The 19,586-nt window shown below is 55.3% G+C and overlaps 1 protein-coding gene across 2 annotated transcripts; it reads left to right on the forward strand.

Moving 5' to 3' along the window:
- The first annotated feature begins 865 nt into the window (after positions 1–865).
- Positions 866–17,697, forward strand: Mtch1 (mitochondrial carrier 1). 2 transcript variants are annotated; one of them, XM_026383615.2, is made up of 12 exons: positions 866–1,206; positions 5,320–5,404; positions 7,955–8,061; positions 8,397–8,474; positions 8,781–8,838; positions 9,161–9,212; positions 10,681–10,740; positions 13,238–13,382; positions 15,201–15,248; positions 15,399–15,466; positions 15,699–15,774; positions 16,901–17,697. In XM_026383615.2, exons 1-12 carry the CDS (start codon positions 886–888, stop codon positions 16,970–16,972), a joined length of 1,170 nt encoding a protein of 389 aa, XP_026239400.1. In that variant the 5' UTR covers positions 866–885; the 3' UTR covers positions 16,973–17,697. The 2 variants fall into 2 exon arrangements, with proteins under 2 accessions (XP_026239400.1, XP_026239401.1); XM_026383616.2 differs by having other exon boundaries at positions 867–1,206; positions 13,238–13,331.
- Positions 17,698–19,586: the final 1,889 nt, after the last annotated feature.

Below are 19,586 nucleotides of genomic sequence, written 5' to 3' on the forward strand. Positions count from 1 at the left end.
ACCCTCATGACTAGCAGGGAGCTGGTGTTCTGGGTGTTGGGGGTGGGGCAAGGTAACAAACGGGAACTGGGCACTTACTGAAATAAATATCCTTCCTGGCAGGATTGTTGGATCCTATTTAACAGGTGTAACGCACTTAGAAGTGCCTGACGCACACTAAGGGCCCGCAGCACAGTGCCTGCGTGTGCTTACGTGGACGGACTAATTGATCTTCTCCACTACCTTAGAGCAAACCACGTTTTGTAACTGGGGTTCTAAGGGTGGGTGTGCCAAGGTTCACAGCGGGAGCGTGGACCCCGGTGTGTGTGGGGGGGGCCTTCTGGCTGTGACCTGGCGGGAGGTCACTCCTGGCAGATGGGACATGGGAGGGGTAAGAAGGGCGGCTGAAGCCCACCGGGGGGCTCTGCCTGCGGCAGGAGGCCTGCGTCTCGCACAGCCGCCACCCCAACCCTGCGAAGGCCGCAGCGACCAGGATGTGGGCCGCAAAGGGGCGGGCCCAGAACTGCAGAGAAAACTCCCGAAGCCCGGGAGGGGGCTTGAAAGTGCCTCAGGCCATATTGGGGGCGTCTGGATGCCAGAGCGGCTGAGCCCCGCCCACGCCGTCTTCTGGGGCTCCGGGGGAGCGCCCGGGCCTGCCGCGGCCTTCGCGGCTCCCAAACCTGCAGCCCCGGCTGCCTGTGACACTGACTCCAAGTCCTCGGTCCAGCTTTCGACGAGGCCCCAATCCCAACCACCAGGGGCCACGTCCGGCAGGCCCCACCACGGCGCCGCACTCCAGCGCTCCCCCGCGGCCGCGAGTGGTGCGGCCCGGCCCCGCCTCCGACGCCCGCGAGGGGCGTGGTTCTCAACGCCACGTGACGGGGAGTGACCTAGCCTCCCGGCGCCATGGGGGCTTCGGACCCGGAAGTGGCGCCCAGGGCTCGCGGCGGCGCCGCGGGGATGGCGGGAGCAGGAGCTGGAGCTGGAGCTCGCGGCGGAGCGGCGGCGGGGGTCGAGGCCCGGGCTCGGGATCCGCCGCCCGCGCACCGCGCACACCCGCGCCATCCTCGGCCTGCAGCGCAGCCCTCCGCCCGCAGGATGGACGGCGCGTCCGGGGGTCTGGGCTCCGGGGACAACGCCCCGACCACCGAGGCTCTTTTCGTGGCGCTGGGCGCGGGTGTGACCGCACTTAGCCACCCGCTGCTGTATGTGAAGCTGCTAATCCAGGTGAGGGGGCAAAGGCGCCGCAAGGAGATGGGAAGCTGTTGTGAAGGTGACAGGCCGGGACCTGGAGGAGGAGTGGAGCGGGAGGGTCAATGGCGACGGATTTGGGGAGGAGTGTGGACCGTGGGTTTTCCGGAAGGAAGGGGTGGAAGAGGAGGCAAGCGGTGAAGGGCTTGGGTCGGCAGGAGTCGGGTTTGAGGGTGCAAGAAAAGGGGTGAAGGAGTCTGAACGATACATTTGGGCAAGCAAGGAACTGGGGACCGGGGTGCAGGGGAGCAGGTATAGAGGAGGAGGCGACGGGATGGAGGGACGGGTTTAGAAGGTTAAAGAATTGAAGTGATGGGTTTGGGATAGAGAAGGACATCGGATTCGGGGTGGAGGAAGAAGCAACAGAATTGGGGGAGGGGCGAGAAGTTTGGGTGAGTGGGTAGGGGGAAGGGTTGGGGGCCACGGAGCGCATTTGGGGTGGAAGACAACGAGGACTGAATTTACAAAGATGGATTTAAAGGAAGCTTTGGGGAACAAAGGAGTGGGCGCCGGACCACAAATTTAGGAGGGAAAGAAGGGCATGGGACTTGGGGGAAGGAGAGACGGAGGTATTGGATTAAGTTCGAAGGCAAAGAATTCAGCAGGGGAGAGCTATCGGTTTACAGGAGATAGGGGCTCTGGATTTGATGGCGACGACAGATTTGGTGGGAGGAGGAGACCGGGTGACGCGTTGGGGGGGAGGGGAACAGATAGGGCTGTGCACTGGGGGAGCCGCGGTGATGTGTTTGGAGAGGGCAGCGAGGAGGAGTCTTTTAGAGGGAAGGGGATGACGCATTTGTAGGGGAAAATGGAATCGCAGGCCGTCACTGCAGAGACAGGCCAAAGGGGTCTGGGAGTAGTGGAATTTGGCAAAAGGCGCAGTGGAGACAAGGCAAGATAGGTAGGGGTTGGCCAAAGTTGATACCCAGGTAGCAGAGTCTCTGGACTCCAGGGATGCTTAGACACTGGACATATTTGGTGGCCGCCAGCAATGCAGTAATGATGAAAGAGCTGCTTGAGAAAGGGAAAGGTCCAGTTTGAAAGAGGTGTGTGTGTGTGGGGGTGTGACTGAGACAGGCACAATTTTGATGGGCGTGGTCCAAGCCTAAAGTGGTATCTGAAGATGTAGGCTAGAATTTTCCAATTCAGAAGGGCAAGCAGAGAGTTGGAGATAAAAATTGAGATGGAGACCCAGCAGAGATTTGAGGTTTGCTTTAATGCAAATGGTTGTCAGATTTTACCATCCCTGAGATTGAACTGAGTGAATGTCAAATGCCATTGAAAAGAGAAGGTCTATGAATGAGAGTAATTGAAATCCCCATGACTTAGAGCACTGAAGCAGGAGGGTTACTGAGTTTGAGGCCAAAATAAAAAATAAGGATAGTGGATGTAGCTCGGTGGTAGGGCATCCTGGGTTCAATCCCCAGTGTCAGGGAGTGGGGGGCATAATTGAAATCCAGGGAATGGGGGTAATACATTTGGGTGTGCCCAGAAATATGACAGGGAATGAGGACATCTAATCAGGAGTAACTAATTGTGACTGAGGTTTAGAAATGGCTGAGGGGGCTGGACAAAATGGCTCATGCCAGAAATCCCAGCAGCTCTGCAGGCTGAGGCAGGAGGACCACAAATTCAAAGCCAGCCTCAAACAATTTAGTGAGGTCCTAAGCAACTTAGCAAGACCCTTTCTCAAAATAAAAAATAAAAAGGACTGGGGATGTGGCTCAGTGGTTAAGTGCTCCTGGGTTCAATCCCCAGTACCAAAGAAATGGCTGAGGGGGCAGTGGACACTGAGACTGGTGGGCATTTGGTTGTGATTTGGGAGTGAGGACTTCTTTACTTATAAGATTAGTATTTACAGCAATAGAGATTGCAGGCTTGGGAGAGAAACTGGTGCTTTGCCAGCACTGAGTTGATAATCGAGGGTGCTGGGAGCCGGAGCCAGAGCCAGTGGAGTGAGATTGAACAAGGGCTGGAATTTTAGAGTGGCAGGTAGTAGAGTCTTTGGGGTGCAAGCTGCTGGGATGTAAGGAATGGGTGTTTCATGTGAGAGAAATGGAAGTGCTTTCATTTGGGCAGTGGTGAAGTTAGTGATTTGGTGTACAGGTTTGAAAAGAAAATTGAAATAAGGGTGGTTTGAAAAAGAATTGGGGAATGGGGAGCCCGAAGGGTGAGAAGAAGTAGATGGTGGGTGTGTAAGATGGGTGGGCCTAGTTAGGGTGTCAGTTGGTGCTAAATGTAACATACTTCGGGATCTGATCTCAGTGGGTATAGATTGGGAATCAGAGTAGAATCTTGCAAAAAGCCTCTGCTTGATGGCACACACCTGAATCCCAGCTGTTTGGAAGCCTGAGGCAGGAGGATTGCAGATTTGAAGCCAGCCTCAGCAATTTAGTGAGGCTATAAGCAACCTAGTGAGACCCTGTCTCAAAGAGGGACGGGATGTGGCTCAATGGCTAAGTGCTTCTGGGTTCAGTTCCTGGTACCAAAAAGAAGAAAATTTTGCAAAAAGGTAGATCAGATTACTATTTGGGAGAGCAGGAAATAGATTAAATGAATGCTTGCTGTCAAGATTGGGGCTTTAAAGATGGCTGGCTGGCTCTTCGAGTATCTGATACAGGACCACAGTGTAGGCTGTGGTTAGGACTGGATTAACAGATTTAGGCATGCAGTGACTTGGGAACAGATAATTAAAACCCGCAGGTGAGACGAATGAGCAGGAGAGACAGTGTGTCTTTGGTATCCTGAGTAGTTTAAGATATAGACCCAACAGATTTGAAAGCCATGAGGATGTGGGGTGGAGGGACACAAACTTAAGTGTAAAGTTGGAATCAAAGGGACTCCCAAATGATAGTGGCTAGACTAAGACAGCACAGAGCAGTAGCTGAGTGTATAAGGAGCATCACCTGCATTTAAAGACAAAACCTAAACTTAATTCCAAACCCTCGGGTTCACCCAGAAGAGAAAATGTCTAGCAGGGCAGGGCTGCCTCTAGCCTCGTCTGTCCCCTGGGCTGGAATGTGGGTTTTGTTTTGTTTTTAAGACAGTGCCCATAATGGGGATGGGGGGGCTTAAGATTTATAATCAGTGATCTGTCATGTGTGTCTCAGAATCACATTCAGAAGGCACAACCTGAACTTTCAAAGACACTGGCTAACCTGGGCCTGGAGCACACCTGCCACAGCTTTCGAGGCAAGGCCTCCTGACCTGCTGGCTCCAATCCCTCCCTCTGCAATCTGCAAGGCGCTGCTTCTGTCGCTCTGGTCCTCTGGGCTGGTGTCCTGGCCCTGCCAAGGGAAGGCAGGCCTTCTCACTCCCCACCTGGGCACAAGTCTCCTTTGTACCTTGCCTTCCTCCTGGATTAGAGAGTCTCTGCCCGTGAACGGGCAGATAACAAATGCCCCCACCCCCACCCCAGCAGAGTGGGGTGTGGACGGCATGACAGATACTTTGGTTATAATTGGATTCTGTGCAGCAAGAATGACAGTATCCTGTGGAGCCCAGGGCAGTCAGTTTGTCACAGGGATATAGGACAATAGAGGTTACAGGACAGTTGAGGACAGGTTTGAGGAAGAGTAGGATTCAAAGGAAGTTTGCTAAAGCTGGAAATGGAAGGGCAGCCCGTGGAGGTGTCTGCAGTAGGCTTGGTAAGAGATGGGAAAGTAGGGGGAACTTAGGACCGGGTGACAGAGCTGAGCAGTCTGAAGTGTGGGACTGAGACTCAGGTGTGGCGTGTTTTAGTGCTGGCACAGTTGGGAGTGCAATTGGAAAATGAAGTTTTTACCTGGAGATTAAAATTAACTGAGATTTCTCCTGAGATGAGAATGGACTTTGAAGTACTTTAAAAGGGGCGTTTCTGCACTGGGAGTCCTGGGCTTTGAGGGTCAGGATGCTGGGGCCCGGATGGGGTGGGCGTTGTGGTCAGGGTAGTAGCCAGGACTGGATGCTGCTGAGGCTGGGAGAGTACGTGATGCCGATGGCGGTCAACGCAGGTGAGCTCTCTGGGGTGTGTGAGTGGGAGATAGGAGCAGCGTTAGAGGAATTAGGCGTGGGAAAGAAGAACTTTGCTTTTCTCTCTTAATTTTGAAGGTGGGGCATGAGCCGATGCCCCCCACGCTTGGGACCAATGTGCTGGGGAGGAAGGTCCTTTACCTGCCGAGCTTCTTCACCTATGGTGAGTATGGTGCCCAGGCCAGGAAGCCCATGCCAACAGAAGAGAGACCATCAGTAGGGCCTGGGGCACCTGCCAGGCCACCTGGCACCCACAGTTGGTGCTGGCGCTAAGAAGGGAACCTGAGAGTTGCTAGACACAGCAGAGTGTCAGGCAGGAGCAGGTGAGCACTACGGCCTTGGTCCACCTCCTCTGCTCACATCTGCCAGCCACCAGCCCAGTCAGCAGGACAGACAGATGCCTGAGCCAAGGGCCAGGCCGGGACGCCAATCCCTGTCAACCTCTGCCAGCCAGTTCTGCTGAGAGCAGGGCGGGCATGAGTTTTCTTTCTGAGCAGCTTTTCTACTTTTCTGTCCCAGCAGGAGGCCTGACAGTGGCCTTCTGAGCTCCTTTATTTCATGACAACTGACTGTCCTGCTCCCCAGCATTCCTGAGACAAGTGCCCGCTCACTCTGGCGCCTCTCGCCACTGGTTACAGAACTGTGAAGAGTCACAGCTCTGCCCCGGGTGTCCCTGAGCTTGGCTACACCACTTTGTGCCTCAGCCCTCAAGTCCCTTCCTGGCTGCCCTGCTGGAGGTCTGTCCACCAAGATGTCACCTGCTGTCATACTGCTCCTGCTGGCCCAGGTGTCAGCTGTCCAGGGCCTTTTTAAGTCCATCATAGCTATTCCTTTCCCAGTCCCCGCCATTGCCGGGTGACTGTGATGGCACTTGCTTTAAATGTGCCCTTCTCTCCTTGTTCGTGGCCAGAATTCCACTCCAGACTAATCCAGATGTTTCCCACTCTGCTCTTCCTGCCTGTTTGGTCCATAATGTTTTCTGAAAAATCTTCCTGCTGCTGAGTAACCTGGGGCTTGCCCTCTGGGTCACTTTTTTGTTTTATTTCACACACTAACTGCTGTCAGAATCAGATGTCATTTTTCTTTTCATTTTTACCCCTGCTTGTCCATTGTAAAGCTAGAGCCAGGCAGAATGCGTCATTTTATGGGAAAATGTATTTGGGTTTTTTTTTTTTATTTTAAAAATGTCAAGGGGAGGGTAGGTCACCGGAGGAGGAAGGCGGTCCCACCTGTCTGTGGAGCCAGTGTGCTGGGATCGCACTTCATCAGCTTTCCCAGGTCACATAGCCATTGCAAAGGACTCAACTCCAGGTAGAGCAGTCTTGGCCTCCATCTTAGTGGCTCTTTGCAAAGATGTGAGAGTTCCGAGGCACCCCACCTGTTGATATAAATGTCCCTTTAGTTTAAATGTGAGCAGATGTCTGTTGGATACCACGTTTGCTCTCAGTTGGGAGATCCGGTATGTCCAGAAATGTGTGGCCAGTTTCTCCTGCTCTGCCGTGTCCTGGTGACCAGCACAGCTTGTCCTGACATTCTCTGTGTAAAAGGAAAAATTTCTTAGAAGGTTTCCTGGCTCTGGAGTACAGGGCCTTGGCCAGTCCACGAGGGCCTCCCACACAGTTTGCGCACCTTTCCCTCTCTCCGTGATTCATCTGTGGAGTGGGGAGGTACAGCTCCTCGCTCCTCTCACCCATGGGCAAATCAGGTAAAATGAGGCTGGTGGGGCTCTCCCCTCTGTGCCGTAGGGCACTGGCCCCATGACCCATCCCTCCCCTCCTCCCGCTCCTCTTTCCAGCTCACTCCCATCTCAGAAATCCATTTGTGCGGGTGACAGGTGCTCTGGAAAGCCTGTGGAAGCCCTTTCCCACTGTGACATCCAGTCACCATGCTGGCAGACCTTGCTGAGGAGAAGGTGCACTTGCTCGTCACCGCCTCTGTGCGGTGCTAGAGAGCTAATGCGTGGGTCTGAAAGGGAAGCCGATTGGCGGCAAGAACATTCTGCTAGCTTCCAGGGTCGAGGGTTTATAAAAATAAATGGCTTTTTTGAACGTGTTTAAAAAGTTGATGTAAAATAAAACAATGAGACGAGTCTCTGTAAAAGGAGAGGCCTAGCAAAACACGGCCCCACAGGCACAGCTCACTGACCACCCAAGGGCTTCCTAGCATCGTCTGTGTGTGTTCTGCTTCAATCACTCCTCTACCAGGGAGTGCCAGGTGGTGTCCAGGGTGCAGCACGGGACCAGGCGGGCCCTCCTGGCTGGGGCATGTCGTGTTTAGGCCTGTCTTCTTAGTGCCCTTCCTCTTCCACTTTTTCCCTCCTTAGGTTACGGACATCATCATTTTTTTTTTCTTTTTTCTTTTCCCCAAGAAAAACATTTTATAAGCAACAGAAATTGGTTTTGGGTTGCAGCTCCCAAGTCACTACACTGAGAAACCACAGCTGAGTTTGCCAAGTAGTTTTCAAACCAAAAAGAAAATGCAAAGTGTGTGAGCTTGTTTGTCTAAAGTACATTGCAAAGGTTTTGCAAAAAGAAACAGGCCAGACGACATTTGGGAATGGAGCCCGACTGCTTGCAGGCCCTGGCTGGAGGCTCCCTCCATGCTGGAGTGGGCAGGGTCTTGAGGGACAAGCCACAGCTAGTCTGGGAGTGGGTGCTCCTGGGCTGGGCACTCCTGGGCTGGGCGTGACACTACTCCCTCTGCTTTCTTATAGCCAAGTACATTGTGCAAGTGGACGGGAAGATCGGGCTGTTCCGGGGCCTGAGCCCCCGCTTGATGTCCAACGCCCTCTCCACTGTGACTCGGGGCAGCATGAAGAAGGTGAATCTGGGGCGAAGCCTGGAGAGGTTGCCTGGAGTTGCCCCCAGCCACCAGTGTGCCCTGGTCCTGCTCCCCCCTTCTGGACCCAAGAGCCATGGCTGGGCTCTAGACCCTGGTGGTCAGACCCTTGGTCGTGTGATTTGGAGGCTTTTCACCCCACGATCCTACTTTCCTACAGCTGTGACAGTGGCTGCTTTCATCCTGCCCCCTGGGGTGGCCCCGCTAGCAGCCCCTGTAGAGGAAATATCAGGGGCTGGTTTCTGCCATGTGCATCCCTTAAGATGCCGAGGAGGCATGACTGTACCTTGCTTTTGTCCCTCTTTTGTGTGTGTCAGGTTTTCCCTCCTGATGAGATCGAGCAGGTTTCTAACAAGGATGACATGAAGACCTCCCTGAAGAAAGTAGTGAAGGAGGTGGGTGTGGGGGTGGAGGGGGGTCTGCTGTGCCTCATCCTGGGGTGGGTGGGTTCTTAAAGAGGAACAGCTGGCCCTGTGTGTGCCTGTTGCATGGCATGCAGGAACCCTTGCTGGGACCTGGGGAATTTTGGAAAGCTTTCCCAGCTGCTGTTGGGCCTCACTGGGGACCAGGCAGCTCTCCTGGGAAGTGGACTGCCCCATTGAGGTCCGTGGGTCCCCCAGTCTTCCCCCAGAAGGACAGCTCCCCATGAGTGCCAGTCCCAGAGACAGGCCTGATGGAGTCCCCCCACCGCTCTCTTCCAGACGTCCTACGAGATGATGATGCAGTGCGTGTCCCGCATGCTGGCCCACCCCCTGCATGGTGAGCCGCCCTGAGGGACTGCATCTATCCCCAAGTAGGGGGGTGGCACGGCACCTTGTGTGCTGTAGGCAGGCAGTGGTGGCATGGCTGGGAAGAGGTGGGGGTAGGAGTTCCCATTGGAACCCACCAAGGAGAGATTGGCCAAGAGTCCTTTGCCATGGCAGGAAGAAGAAATGGGATGCTGTGGTCTCAGAGCCTCAGGCCCTCCTCTCCTGCACTCTGACTTAGGCCACATTGTGCAGTGATCACTCAGTATTGGACACCATGTGGCTAGGGTGTCGTGGCCCACCAAGTCACCTGTGTGCCTTTGCTCTTTCCTCAGTCATCTCAATGCGCTGCATGGTCCAGTTTGTGGGACGGGAGGCCAAATACAGGTGGGTAATTTCTCTTGGCTGCAGTGGCCCTGTGACCCTTCAGAGTCACCCAGCACAAGCCATGCTGGGGTCAGTGCTGCACCTTTTCTGGTCCATATCTGTGCCCTACCTCAGCCCACTGCGTCACTTTAGAAGGTTGTGGCAGTGGCATCTGTGGTCTGTGTCATGGGCCATTTTCTTCTCTTTCTCTTCCCCGGGGTTGCACTAGATGAGCCTCAGTGCTGGGCAGTGGATTCTGCTTGGACAGGTGTTCAGGACCAGCACTGATTCTGCCGCTTAGGACTGACCCAGGGTTACCTTCTGGACCCTTCAGTTGATGCCCCAAAGGTTTCTCCAGTTGTTTTAGAGTCTGGCTCACAGCTCTTTTCATGGTCCTGAGAAGCTGTCCCGTGGGCTTGGGACTCATCCACTAATTGTATGTCAGAAGCTTCCCTGGATGTGGGTGTGGGTGGCACCTGTACCCACACCATCTTCCCTGCAGGGCTGGCGCCCTCTCTGCCCCTTGGAGGTGCCCCACAGGGTACAGGTCCTGGAAGCATGTGGCCCTAGACACATCTGGGTGCCTCCCTCTGAATCTCATTTCCTTGGGTCACTTGTTCTCTGCAGCTATCCCATGGGCTATTACCCCATGAAGCCTGCTTGCTGTGTCCCCTCATCTTGGGTTCACTAGTGAGAACTGGCCTGTTACCAGATTGAAAGGTGAGGGTGGGAAATGGCACCAGAGAGGACAACTCGTCTCAGAATTCCAGTGGCCAGCCCGTTTGAGAAGGCTGGTGGGGCCTGGTGGGACGTGTGCTGCCGGGGCTTCTCCCGCCGTCTTCTGCCACCTGCTCCTTTTTCCTGTACTTTTCCTTCATAGCCGCCATTCCGGAGAGGCCAGCTGACATTCTAGCTACAAGTCACAGAGGAGGTTTTTGAACCTTCTTTGCATTTCACACGCAAGATGCCACAGCCTGTCCTCTGGTCTCCAGTAGACACTAGTGCCCAGGCGTCTTCCATGGAGGGCCAGATGGCTTTTCCTAGGCTGGTCCGGGGTCCCATTTCAAGGCTCTGGGTTCCTCTTACCCTGAGGTGACCCCCTCTGCTCACCACCCCTTCCCTGCGGTCCCTGTCAGGTGGCCTGCAGGCTCTCTGCCAGGAGGTTGTGTGACCAGAGATAAGTACCAGGGCCAGGTGGGAGAGGGCCTGCTGCTGTTGCTGCAGTGTCCCCGGTGAGGGTGTCATTCCTGAATCAGATCCCAGGGAACATGGCAGGAGAGGACTGCAAGGTCCTGTGCCCCTGGGGTGTGTTGGTTTCCTCTGTCCTCACGACTGTGTAAACCTCCCCAGACCAGAGTTCTTGACGATTCTCTTCCTGGGTTCTTCCTCCCCATCTAGGTTAGGACTGGCTGGATTTGGGGGGGCCGGTGGGGTGGGCTGCTGCTAAGTGACCAGGTGACCTTGTATTCCTATTTTGCCTTCTTCACAGTGGTGTGCTGAGCTCCATTGGGAAGATTTTCAAAGAGGAGGGCCTGCTGGGATTCTTTGTGTACGTGAGTTTATCCACCCTGTAACCGGCCATGGCCGTGGCTCAGCTAACACATGTGTGTTCCCGGCCTCCCAGGCCACAGCTGCCCCCTCACACTAACCACAAGGCTCTGCCCCAGTCCGACCAGCTGCGGCCCAGCTCTGGTCTGGGCCATAGAGCATCAGGACCAAGCTGTTGGGCCCTTTTCAGGTCACAGTTTACATAAAAATGGAGTAGGGCTGGGGGGTGGCTTGGAGCGCGCCAGGCTCGGGGTTCAATCTGTAGCACCACAAACAAACAGGGACTGTTACCCAGCGCACAGGGGAGATGAGCCGAGTGGCCCCGCGAGGCCCTGGCCATTCACCCCGGGGGCTGCAGGTGGGCGTTGGCACTGGTCTTCACGAGCCACGGCACGTGTAGTTCTTGGCTCCACTCCAGAAGTGCCTGAAACCCTGTGACTTGGACTGAGGGTCGAGTGCTGGGAGCCACAGGCCAACTCCAGCCAGTCACGTCTGTCCTGGCAAATTAAGAGTTCGTGTTTCTGGTTTCTCTTGAAAAGTCAGAAAATCTGGCCCTTCTGGTTCTGTTTCTAAGAGCAGCCATTGGCTGGGGCCCAAGGGGCTTCATCTCTGGCAGGGCACATGATGTCCTCATGGCCACCGACCTCCTGCGCTCGGTTGTCTCCTTACTTACCTGCCGAGAGGCTGTTCAGAGAGTCCAAGCCGCGCCCACCACAGCGCCCCTCGGGAGGCTTGGGCCAGCCAGGCAACTCAGAGAGACCCTGTCTCAAAGTAAAATCAAGGGGACTGGGGATGTAAGTCAGTGATGGAGTACCCTGGGTTCCATCCTCAGCACCCCCCCCCCCCGAAAAAAAGTCACAAACAGAACTCAGAAGCCAGGCTTGACAAGTATGTGTTTTGTCTTCCTTTTCCAGATCTAGGTGGTGACACAGCTGTTCCATGTGTAGGGCACTAGTGTCGGGTCCCGCGTTGTTAGTGTATTTTTTACTTATGTGATATTATCATATATTAATGATATTCTATAGTTATGGTATATTAATGTAATTCTTATTGTGGTTTTCCAGACCTTTCCAAGGGTTTTATTTATAGCATTTGTTTAGCCAAGGGATTCCTGTGAGAGGGTGTGTGTCTGTGTGCATACATATAGCACATGTGGCTGTCATCAGGGTTCTCAGAGCCATCTCATTGTCAGACCCAGCACCTAGTGGAGAGGGACCAGGGTGCTGCTAGGTGTCCTGCAGCATGGAAGCAGCACACAGCAAAGCGTCACTCGGCTCCAAATGCAACAGCGCCAAGGCTGAGACGCGCTGATGTACACACCCGCACATTCACACACACATGCACATATGTGTACAAGTATGTGAGTACGTACGTGTTCGCCTGTGTACTTGGTACTTTAGGCCTTGAAACACTGTGTCACCACCTGGCATTTTCACACTAGCCCTTGGGTTCTTTCTCCCCGGGGGTTTGGAGTAGGCAGTACCCATTTATGTTACAGGTCCCAGAGCTCCAGTGCATGGTCACCTGAGCACGGGCAGGGACGCCCCGTTAGGAATCGCATCCCAAGAGAATCCTTTGATTGCTGGTCCTCATATATGTGATAACGTACATTCTTTTGAGCTTTCCAAATATTAGTTAGACTTTTTAAAAATTCAGAAATGACTCTGCTTCCCTTCCCAAGAGACAGCCGTTCCCCTGGAGCACCTCCCGAGGCACTCTGTTCCTCTATAAGCAAATAAGCGTAGTGTGGAGAGCAGAAGTGGCCTCCGGGCGCGGTGGCACACGCTTGGGAAGCCGAGGCAGGAGGCTCCAAGGTTCAGGTCAACCTGGGCAGCTTAGTGAGACTCAGTCTTAAAACGGAAAAATTGTAAAGCTGGGTTGTGACTCATGGTCGACACCCCTGAACCGCATCCCCAGTGCTGCAGAAGGAAACGAAACACCCCACAAGACCCAAGTGGCACTTGTGGGCTTAGTGCCCTCAGCACTGCCTTCGGGAGCCTTCCCTGTGGGCTCTTTGGAGCTTTTTGCCATTAAGGTTGTCACGTTATGAGTTGGTCTGTGAGGTGGCCTCCTTGGAAACATTTGAATGGGACGTTGCCAGTGGGATGTTCTAGGGGTGAAGAGGTACACTGAAGAGGGTTGGTGAGGAGGCCAGGAGAAAGCTGCCGACATGTGGATACTTTCATCATCTGCACTTGAAAATCTGAGATGTGCAACTCTCACATCTTGACGCCTGGCTTCTGTGGTTTAAAAACTGCTTGTGAGACCACTAACAGTCTGTGGCATTAGAAGTGGCCTGTAACACTTCGGGGACGAGGACCCCGGCCTTTCTGGTGGGCCGCTGCTGGCTCACAAGGGCCTATGGGTTCTCCTTCCGAGGCTTTGCTCTTGGGGGTGCTAAAATGTTGAGCTTGGAACCTCCTCCCTGCTTCCTGGGTGCGAAGCCCCAGGACCTCGCCCCTCGCTCCCCCCTCACTTTGCTCACCTTGTTTTTTTAGTGGCTTAATCCCTCATCTCCTGGGCGATGTGGTTTTCTTGTGGGGCTGTAACCTGCTGGCCCACTTCATCAATGCCTACCTGGTGGATGACAGCGTGAGTGACACCCCAGGGGGGCTGGGAAACGACCAGAATCCAGGTTCCCAGGTTGGTTGGAACAAGGACTTGTCCTTCTTTACCTCCATGTACTCCTGACTCCCAGGGTCTGAGACAGGTCCAGGACTCTGGAATTCCCTTGCCCTGAGGATGACAGGCCCCTAGAAGTCCTGGTGTCTCGGCTTTGCCTGGGGAAAGATGGGATGTTAGATTGGTACCCAGACTTGGGAGGGCCGTTGTCCTGGGCAGCCTTACCATTCCAGTGTTCTTCAGGGTGCTTTGGGCAGAGGCTCAACCAGGACTCTGAAATCGGAAGATTTTGCTTCTTATTTTATGCTTTCAAAGTCCTCTGTGAAGGTTACGACCTTTGGTCCTCCAGCCTTGATTGTCAAGGAAACAGGACAGGTGGATGACACTAATAGTGGAAATTGAGGCCCAGCGGTTAAATGAGCGCTCCAAAGTCACTGGGCTCGAACAAGACTGGGCCAGGGTCCTTCCCTTTGCCAGACTGAGGGTGCTTTCCCTGGGATTCTCTGGTGACCTCTGTAGCCGGGTGGGAGGCTCCCCGATGTTTTTGGCAGGGCTCTCCCAGCCTGGTGCACACAGGCCTCTGCAGGTCGGGTCAGGTGTGAGAGCGTTGGTCCCTCTGCAGGGCGCTTGGTGAGGAAAGGCTCTGGGCGCCTGATGGGTGACGGGTTCTGTTGGACTAAGGCAAGGGTTAGAGAGCTGTGAGGGGCTGGAACTCCTAGTGGCTTAATCCCTCATCTCCTGGGCATTGTGGTTTTCTTGTGGAGCGGTAGGGACAGCCAAGCTCAGGAGGATTGTGAGGGACCTGGGGACCCGCCTGCCAGAATCAGCCTGGTTGGGGAGGGGCAAGGTCGCAGGGCTGTGTGGGCCCAGTATGGGCTGGGGGTGGGGGGTGTTGGGCACAGGTCTATGGCCCCAGATGAGAGCTCTGCTCCCACAGCAAGGCTGGCTGGCCCTTGAACTTGGGTGAGTCTTAACTGGCCTCTCAGTATAAGCTCCATGAAGACACCCCATCCCACATGCCTGCAGCTCTGCCCTTCCTTGGGGACCTTGTGGGTGGTGCAGTGCTGCTGTCGTATGCAGAGCAAGCCTGGGACAGCTGGGTGTCTTGTTGGAGGCTGTGGCTTCTCTGGTCCAGCTGGGCAGCTGCTTGCACTTCAGCAGCAGCAGCAGAGTCAGATGCTGCATGTAGGGGATCCTCTGTGTGGGCTTCCAGGCTCAGGTGGGGCTGCCCACCTGCTGAGCCGCCCACGCAGAGGGCTGGGCAATCTCTGCCCAGGTCAGGGAATCCCCTGGTGGGATGGCTACTCCACAGGAAGCTGAGGGATGGGCAGTGACCTTCCTTGTTAGCTTATTTCCAGGGCAGAGTTTTAGGAGTGGGGCTCTTGGCTTCGCCCCTCACCAAGGGGGCAGCAGCCTGGTGAGGTGGAGGTGGCAGCCGCCTGAGTCTTCCCTCTCCTTAGGCCCAGGGCCAGGCTTCTCTGGGCGTCTGGACGGGAGTCCGTCATTTGGTCCACTCAGTGAGCCCTGACTAGCCCAGGCCCTGGACGCAGCCAGGCAGGTAGAGGCTGTGTCCTGGGAGCTGACTCACAATGTCACACAAGCCAGCAGCAGGTGACCCTGCGCTCCCATCTCCTTCATTGGAGTCCTCAGCCCAGTTCCTGCACCTCTGCCTCAGGTCTTCTGTGGCCCTTCTAGGCCATGGACACAGTGGGCCCTGAGAGGGAGGAGCCTGTGCAGCGTGGGTGTGTCAGGGTGTGGAGGGTGAGGCGGGATCTGCAGGGCTGAAGTCTGCATCCTGAGCTGTCCGAGGCAAACTGCACTCCCTTTCTGTCTCCTCAGTTCAGCCAGGCCCTGGCCATCCGGAGCTACACCAAGTTTGTGATGGGGGTAAGTCCAGCTGCCCTGGCCTTCCCTGTGGGCGGGGTGGGGCTCAGGCCAGCTTTGGGATGGGAGGCGGGTCTTAGTGCAAGGTGCTGCGCAGCGTGTGCAGGGCCGGGCTGGGCAGACCGCCAGCGCTCAGGTCTCTCTGGGTTTCAGATCGCAGTGAGCATGCTGACCTACCCCTTCCTGCTGGTCGGAGACCTCATGGCTGTGAACAATTGCGGGTAGGTGTGCAGCCCTCTGCGGCCCTGCCGACTGCGGGTTTCCCCAGCCGGGCCTTTCTGGCTCTCTGCCCCCTCCCACCTGCCTGTGTACACAGTTCCCCTGGATCCACCAGCGCCCTGTGGGGTGAACCTGAGTTCTGGATGTCGGCAGGTGGCAGTCCAAGGCTGTTTTCTTGAGGGTGTAGCTGACCTCCCTCTGTCCTCTGGCTCTCACACACTGTCCTTCCCACAGGCTGCAGGCTGGGCTCCCCCCCTACTCCCCAGTGTTCAAATCCTGGATTCATTGCTGGAAGTACCTGAGTGTGCAGGTGAGTGAGCCCAGGAAGCTGGAGGCTTTTCCCATTCTTTGCCACAACTGTCCCCTGAATGGTTCTGTGGGCTCTTCGTTGTAGGGGCGGCTAAGGGGTCTCATGGAATCTCTCCTGAGTACAGAGAATAGAGAAAATACAGACACTTGGTTTAAGGCTTTTAAGTTAAATTTGCACTTCACCTAATTTAAGAAAGGATTTGAGGTGGCTCAGTTTGGATTCATTTAAAAGTCACACATCAGAGCTGTGTGTGGTGGCGTACAGCCACCGTCCCGGTCCCTGGAGGCCGAGGTAGAAGCACCCAGGAGTTTGAGGCCAGCCTGGGCAGCACAGTGAGCCCCTGTGCCGTAAGAAGAACCAACAAAGTAAGAATTCCACGGAAGGTGCAGTCTCCTTGACTCTTAAAGTCTTAGGACAAGGATGAGGATGTCCTGCCCCTGGGGTGGGTAGTTAAGCCTCAGCACTTGTCCTTCAAGGCACCTGGGCTGAAAATGTGAGGCCCGAGACCACGGTAGCTGAACCAGTGTTGGGACATGGCATGCGGGAGGTCCCCTTCTCTAGGACCCCAGGTCCCACAGAGTGGCGCTGACCACATGGGGAGCCTGCGGGGGGCAGGCCTGGGTTCTGGGGTGTTGTGCTGAAGCTGCCTTCTGCCGGCTGGTGCTCCCGGGCCCAGCGGTCGGGGACCAGGCTTCTAGGCAAGGGCAGACCTGCCTTCTTTCAGCCTTGGTTTGCCCCACGGTAAATGTGGCCTTGGCCTGGGGAGAGCAGGGTGCTGGCTGGCTTCTGGGTGAGAAGAGGGTGGGAGAGGGAGGGGGACAGCCAGCCAGTCCTGCACTACAGTCGCTCTGCATCGTACTCCTCCCTTGAGGCTCAGTTCCCTTGGGCCCTGAGGCCAGAAGAGCACCAGCCTCCTCTTGGGAGTTCCTCCTGAGGAGCCCCAGAGACACTGGGCACTCCCAGGCACGAGGTGGCCTGCTCGCTCCTGAGCACAGGCAGGCTGACCTTGTCCTCCCAGGATGCAGACCTGATCCTCTGCCTGCACTGGGGCCTCAGAGCCGGGGTGCCTCTTCTCTGAGGCCTTGGGGAAGCTCCTCGTCTCACCGTCACGTTCCTTCCCTTCCAGGGCCAGCTGTTCCGCGGCTCCAGCCTGCTTTTCCGCCGGGTGTCATCAGGATCGTGTTTTGCCCTGGAGTAACCTAAACCACCTGACCAAACTCCTAGTCTCAGCCTGGCCCTTGGGTGAGGCCGGTCATTTCGGGATACCTGTAGGGAGACTGCAGCCCAGCGACACCTAGGTGTACCCCAGCCCGGCTGGGCTACAGTTTTCTTATTGGCCATGTGTCTCTTGAGGTGTGGGGTTGCGCAGGGGTGGGCTGCACCCAGTGGGTGGGGTCACCTGTTAGACCTGGAGAAGGGGGGGTGGGGAGTTGAGGCATCATTCCCTGACTTCCCAGAGTCGGCCTTGTACAGAGCCAGAGAAAGGCTTGTGGAGCCAGGGTGGTTGAGGGAAGCCTAATGGAGTCGGTCCCACCCACTTGCACCCCTCCAGGGAGCCCGGCCCTCACTCTGCAGCTCGGCTGGGAGTGTCTCTCTCCTGCTTTGTAAATAGGGCATGACCCCTTCACGAGGCCGCCATCATGACTGGGCCTAGGCTAGAAGGCCAGTGCCAGGTTCTGCCTTGGTTTTCTCAACACTACTTTTCTGATTCGAGGGCAGCGCCTTTTTCTGAGTTGGAAATCATGCGACTCTTCAGAATGTGTCCCCCTCATCTAATGCTTGTCTGTTTAATGGTGACACCTCATGTGCAGGATTCGGTTACCTGTGCAGTTGTGGGAATGTCTCTAGCCCTACCCAGTATAAAAGTTCATGGTAAGATTTGACCCCACCTCCCTCAAATAAATGTATTGGTGGTGATTTGGAGTTTTGTGGGGAGTTTCTTATTTTTGTGACTTTAAAAATCTAAGCAGAGTCTGGGACTGTAGCTTGCCTAGCACACGTGAGGCACTGGGTTTGGTTCTCAGCACCACATATAAGTAAATAAAATAAAGGTCCATCAACGACTTAAAAAAACTAATTTATTTTAAAAAAAAATCTAAGCAGAGTCATTCTCTGTCCGTCATGTTGGTGTGGACAGAGGGACAGCAGGCGGGGGGAGCACCGCCCAGGAGCAGGAGTGTGAAGCTGGGTGGGGATCAGTCTCAGGGTGAGAGGAGCCCCCAGAACAACAGCTGGTGTCAGACCTTCTGCCAGCGAGGCAGCTCTTCCAGAACGTGTTCCCGCCAGCCCTTAACTCAGCACCTTTGGAAGATGGCCTGTCTTCAAGTCCTGCTGAGTGATTTGTTTCAGTGGCCGCATGATTGCAGCACAGGGGATAACCTTCCCTTCCTTTCCTTTCCATTGGGTTTTGCCCAGCACCAGGGTCTGTAAACAGACAGTGTCTTGCGGTCCAGCTGTGCTCCCACAGTGCTTCTCTGCCTTTGCTCTGGGACACCTGGCTTGTTAGCACTGAGGTCATTCTTCCCTCACAGCATGGGGTGGTTGTCCCCACCAGGGAAGGCCCTGGGATTTTTTTTTTTTTTTTTTTTTAGAGAGAATTTTTTAATATTTATTTTTTAGTTCTCGGTGGACACAACATCTTTGTTGGTATGTGGTGCTGAGGATCGAACCCGGGCCGCACGCATGCGCATGCCAGGCGAGCGCGCTACCGCTTGAGCCACATCCCCAGCCCCCTGGGATGTTTTTGCAGTAGTCTGGTGACAGTTGACTCAGGGGAACTTTGATGTGGTTGTCTTTGATTGGCAGGACACAGAACTGTGCCTGTGCAGCTGCTGCAGAAACAGCCAGTGCTGGAGGCTCCCAAGGCCTCAGGACTTGGGTCCCACACCCCCTTTCCCTGGTGCGAAGGGGAGGGCGTGAGGGGGGAGTCAGTCCAGGCCTCGGCAGCACCATTTCCTTAGAGCAGTGGGGCCTCGTGTCCTCAGAGGGGAGTTGGCTGTTCCCGTTCTCCAGCCTTGTGATTGCCCCTGTCCTGACCACTGTTCCAGGGTCACTTTTTTTTCTGCTGCTCCACCCTCAAATTCGTTTTTGCACTGATGACTTCCTGTGATTCCCCGGATCTGTGGAGCCTGGACTGAGCTGGCCCTGAAAGAGCCCTTCCCTCTGATAGCCACGTCCTCCTGGATATTTGGAGAGGCTGCCCATGGACTTGGCCATTCAATACCTTGGGCAGGGTCAGTGCCATCTTGAGGTAGTATCCTGAGGTCTTTTAGGTTTCAGGGTATTGTGTCAGTTGTAGAAACTGGAACGGCAGATGCTGGCCCGAGAAAGGAGGCCGACTCACCACAAGGGCCAGAGGCAGGCGGCACAGTCTTGTTCTAATGGGCAAAGTGGGAAGGGCTTTTTGGGACCCCCTCGTAATAAAGCCTGAGATGACAGGGGTGTCCTTTGTTGGCCCCTCTGCAGCCCCAGAGGCCGAGCAGCCGAGTGGCAGTGCTGCAGCAGACCTTTCCCCTCTGGGCCTCACGGCCTCCGAGAGTGCCGGCGCCTCTTCTGCTTCAACAAGCCCTTTATGCTCAAGGCCTGTGCTGACTAGCCTCCTCCCTGCCCATCTCGCCCCCTAACCTGTCTGTCTGTCTGTCATAGCTTGGCCTGACAGGTGCCTACTTAAGCAGGTTCTTTCCCGGGTCCCTACTTAGGCAGGTTCTTTCATGTGACGGGTTCCCTGAGGGCTCTCAGCAGATGCTTCTTCTTTGCAAAAGGCAGGAAGAGCCACCCCCAGACTAGAGAAGGTGGGCTTCTACGGGTCCTGC

The sequence above is a fragment of the Urocitellus parryii genome, chromosome 8, assembly GCF_045843805.1.
Source record: "Urocitellus parryii isolate mUroPar1 chromosome 8, mUroPar1.hap1, whole genome shotgun sequence".
Lineage (NCBI taxonomy): Eukaryota > Metazoa > Chordata > Mammalia > Rodentia > Sciuridae > Urocitellus > Urocitellus parryii.